The sequence below is a fragment of the Belonocnema kinseyi genome, chromosome 5 (genome assembly GCF_010883055.1).
Source record: "Belonocnema kinseyi isolate 2016_QV_RU_SX_M_011 chromosome 5, B_treatae_v1, whole genome shotgun sequence".
Lineage (NCBI taxonomy): Eukaryota > Metazoa > Arthropoda > Insecta > Hymenoptera > Cynipidae > Belonocnema > Belonocnema kinseyi.
Genome location: NC_046661.1, coordinates 104381944 through 104386784, shown reverse-complemented (window position 1 = coordinate 104386784; position 4841 = coordinate 104381944). Strand labels below are relative to the sequence as shown.

At 33.2% G+C, this 4841-nt stretch overlaps 1 protein-coding gene across 1 annotated transcript; it reads right to left on the bottom strand.

Moving 5' to 3' along the window:
- Positions 1–471: 471 nt before the first annotated feature.
- LOC117173288 lies at positions 472–2196 on the bottom strand. The gene is made up of 2 exons (XM_033361769.1): positions 2085–2196; positions 472–1251 (listed from the first exon to the last, which is right to left on the bottom strand). Exon 2 carries the CDS (start codon positions 1101–1103, stop codon positions 750–752), a length of 354 nt encoding a protein of 117 aa, XP_033217660.1. The 5' UTR covers positions 1104–1251; positions 2085–2196; the 3' UTR covers positions 472–749.
- Between the last annotated feature and the right edge of the window lie 2645 nt (positions 2197–4841).

The following is a 4841-nucleotide window of genomic DNA, read 5'->3' as shown; positions in this document are numbered from 1 at the left end:
CAACTTGTTCAATAAAGTACTAATTACTCGTATTAGTACTAATTAATTCCAAAGACATTCTCTCACGCATGATAATTATTCACTGTTGGGTAAGATCCTCTATAAAAAGTAACTCCATACAGTTACGTTACTTTCTAAAAAAGTAACTCGTTACCGTTACAGTTACTTTTTTAATAAAGTAACTCGTTACAGTTACAGCTACTAGTAAAAGTAACCTAAGTTATTCTAAAAGTTACTTTTCATATCCCCCTCACCTAATTCTTCAGTCAGGAAAGATTGAAATAAAATGATTTTTTAAAACTATAAAATGAAAAATACGCAATGTATGCCGATAAGTGAAGAGTATATATTTTAACTATACATATAGGTATGTCTGATTATGTTTAAAAATTTATAATGTGTTTAAAAGAATTTAGAGTCTGATCGTAGATAAATGTCTTTTTCTTTGGTTAAAAATTAAAATAACTTTCTCTTAATAATAGTTCTAGTTGATTTTCAAGAGCAGCTGTTTTTCAAAGGACTGATCTCCCAACTTCGATCTTCGAGGATTCATCACGAGACCTGCGATGTTGAATAGCTTTTCAACAGAGGCACTTCTAGGAAGAGTAGTGTTGTATCGAATGAATAATCTTTTTGAATCCGGAAATAGTTCCAATACACTCAAGGATTCATAGTTTGATGACAAGTAGTCTTTCAGTTCTTGACATTCTTCTTCTTGTTGCTAACATTTAGGAAAATTGAAAAAACTCTCAGGAGCTTCTTTCTTCTCGCTGGTTCTTCTTCGTATAAATAATATTTAGATTTAGTAGTCGTTCTATTCTTTGCATGCATGGATCTTTTTCAGATTGCTCAGTTATCCAATCAAATTTGAACTTCGAGTGTAAACAAGCTGCATTAATCAAATAAAATCGATTGAAAAGAGCTTGAAATCGATCCTGTACTCCATTGAGGATACTGTTGTCTGAAGGATCGCAGAATTTCAGTCCATCGTACTTTAGTTGTTGTAATTTACTTTTCAGTGGGACAATCACAGGAAGCAGATAGCCCAAATACATAGTGGTATCACCTTGTAGAATATCCAAGGAGCGTGCTAAAAGAGACATCACCTTATTGTATTTTCTCAAAAATTGGACTTCACGTAAAGTCAGTCTCTGCAGCCCACATGCAACGAAACATCGATTCAGTTTCTCTATGCCATTTTTTTTACTAATTTTCACCAGCTGATCTGCCGCATCATTAGTCGAATTTCATCTGTTAACGATAAAACAAGAAATCAGAAAATATTCCATAGGAATGCGTAAGATATTTCAAAAAATTCCAAGAGATTTCCAAGATAAGGTACATGAGACTTCCCATGCAATACAACTGTTACATCTAATGTCACAAGATAATTCTGCATCGTACCTTTGATATTTGGTGTTTTAAAGCAGCGTTTCCCAAATTGCTACCCTGGACAGGGTGGCTCCCCGCTGCGAGCATGCGAATACTTTTGATCTAGCATGAATGCCTTTCATTGTTCTAAGATTGAGACCTGTTACAATAACTGAGGTTATAAAGGTATGACACAATTAAATTTAAATAAGCTGAATTAATTTCGTGATATAATTTTAGAAATAGGGACAAAAGTTCATGAAAATCGGTTAATATTTTCACTAAATTTGTCCGGCATAATCCATTATTGGACCACTTTGCAGCGTAACAAAAGTGAAATATCTTTTGAAGTTATCAATTGATTTTTTTTATATCTTTTTTTTAATATTGTCGTCATCATCCAGAAAATCTAACGCTGCCTATTAAAATTCGCTAATGAATATTTTACTAAATTTTCCATTTTTCTTAATCGGCTGTAATTTTCTAACAATGGGAAGGTCAAGCGCAGCAAGCCAGTATGTGCCCGCATCACAGGCAGTCAAGTATCCCCCCTTGAGTTTAAGTATTGTGAAAAAATTTGAGGGTGGCGGCTCTACCGCATCCCAGAAAAAGCGAACAAAGTTTGAGAAACGCTGTTTTAAAGTAAAATCCTAAAATTTCTTGTATCTTATCAGGGCTCTTAGAAGCTTTGTTTTGTTTCCTACAAAGTTTACCACGATTAAAGAATGCAGATTTGCTGAATTTACAATACTTTTTGTTTTGGAAAGCTTCTTCAGAATCTCTCACAGCAACCCGATTTAAACTTAGGCTTCCACATTGTAATGAAGTGGAAGAATTATCTCTTTTTCATTGGCATCATCACCATCGCCAAGATTGTTCAAAATATCTGCGAGGCAATGAATCTCAATGTCGTCTTCGTTATTTTCTTTTTCACTCTCATTTTCAGCACCAGCATCAGGATCTTCTTTTTACGAAAATACTCTGAAATATCATTACGGTAAACTATAAATTTAAAATACATTCCAGAAATTGGGGATGAAAGTTTTCACAACGATTTATTTTTACCGAAATACTTGAACGAAATTCAGGCCATTTTCCGTGGTGATTCCAACCATTTTATTCTGAATTCCGAATTTGATTAAAATTCCTTGTATCTCCCGTGCTATGACGTCATACGTGTGACTTCCGAGAATCCTTCTGCAAGCCAGTGCGACCAATTCTCGTTCTAGAGTGACTCCATTTCTTCAAAGGGCGGTCATACCCAGTTAGCTTCTGAAACAATAAAAGTACATACACTAGTAATTTTTTCCGAAAAAATTCTTTAGCTGTTTCTTTAATTCAGTTTCTGAGGATTCACTTTCCAATTTTCTCTTTTTTTGCGACTATTGTAGCTTCGGCCAGGTCTTTGACGCAGTGATGTTAATTCTATACATTGAAAATGAGAATTGATACAATTTTCTAGAATTTAAAAGCACTTCCCTAGATTTCATCATGTATTAAAAATGAGCCCTTATTGAAAGAAATCACTGGAAAACATTTACTGACATAATCACTAGAAAAACTATTGGGAATTATCAGTGATATTTTTGCGTATACTAGAATAATTAATGTCTTAAAAATTTTGAGAATAATAGCGAACATGCTAACGGACGTCTCGGAACTCTTCTTTTGTATGATAAATAAAAAAATTATTTGTCTAAATATGATTAATCTGTGTGTATTTTGAAGTTATGTGTGCTACAATTATCCCTAGTTCTTGCAGAATAAATTTGTTGTTTGTTATTATTCCTAAAAAAAGAGTACGTGGACGTCTGTTATACTATGTTATAGCATAACCGAAATCAGTTTTTAAAAATTTAAATTTTTGTGTACAAAAACCTGGAGAAAATAAGCCCGATGTTATATGTGTGCTTAGTTATGCCCAGTTCCCCCGGGTTTTTGTCCACAAAAATTTAAATTTTCAAAAACCAAAATTCAGAGATTTTATGAAATAGTATAAGGGATATCATGAAATCTTTTTTTAAAATATAATAACCAAAAAAATGTATTCTGCTATACAAAAGTGGTATGCACGTATACAATTTTGATGTTAGGATCACCAATTAAAAATGATTTATGAAATAAAAATTTTTAATTGCCTACAAACAAGGTTAGGTCCTCGACATTACTTACTATGTTTATCTGTTTTTCTTAAGTTTTCGATCAAAAATATTGTGCATTTTGAAAATAAAGCTGGGGAAAATTGTAAGATGAATATAACCTCGAAATATACACGGATTAATAAAGTTTAGTGAAATAAAATTTTTTACAATTATCTCACAAAAAAAGAGTTCAGGGACATCCGTTGGCATATTCGCGATCATTTTCAAAAATTTTAAGATAACATATTCACTATTGTAGGAAAAAAGCCGTTTCAATTTTACACTTTTATAATCGATAATTTTCAAAGTATCACTTGCCCTTAAGTTCTGACTATAGGGTTTGTCCGGAAAGTAATAGGACTGAGTCGATTAAAAAAAAATTATTGAGCCATTCGTTAAAATTCTTTAAAAACTTTCAAAATAGGCTCCTTCTGCGTCGATGCAGCGCTGCCAGCGCGATTTCCAACCATTGAAGGCTACGGTGCATGCTGCTTAGATCCCCTCTGTCGTCTCAAAATACTTGCCTTTCATCGGCCTTTTCAGGCAAGGAAACAAAAAAAATTTTGGGGGGCCACATCTGGGCTGTAGGGCGGCTGCGGAAGCGTTGGGATGCCGGCCTTGGTCAGGTAGCTGTTCACAAGAAAGGCGGTGTGAGCTGGGCAGTGATCCCAGATCTGAAGCAAGATGTGGTCCAATACTATGACAGGGCCATGTCCGTATGAATATAGTAGGAGAGGCTGTAAATGACTGAGTTGCGCGCGCAACCCATTTCTCCTCTTCTGAATTTGAAAACTCGAAGGTGCACGATTGCCGGTCGGAGCACTTCGGCGATTCTATTTATATATCTATCTGCTAACTACTTTGAAATAAATTCAGGAGATTGAGATTTTTTATATTTCCAGATTTCGATGCTGACGATTCTCATGATTTGAATAGATCGCGCGCCTCTTGATATGCGTATATTTTGAGGTTATGTTATTTTATGTATAAAATATAAATTATACAAATATTAATACTATTATATATATAAATATATACGTATATTAATAATTATAATATTATAAGAGTCTTATTTATATCTTGATCCGCGTTTGAAAGAAATTAGAGAAATTGGCGATTTTGGAATTTATCTCGTTTGGATAAAAACTCAATTATTTGCTTGAAAAATTAATTATTTTGTTTAAAATGTAACTATTTTGTAAAAAAGTCCTCTTATCTATCAAAAGTTCAACTACTTTTTTTAAATTTTTATTTTTTTTTTATTTGAAGGTTCATCTCTTTCGTTGAAAATACATTTTTGAAACTGACAATTAATCAATACCATTTTTG

What these genes read in the sequence shown, in the direction of transcription:
- LOC117173288 (XM_033361769.1), bottom strand. Translation starts at nt 1,103, where the DNA reads ATGTCTCTTTTAGCACGCTCCTTGGATATTCTACAAGGTGATACCACT.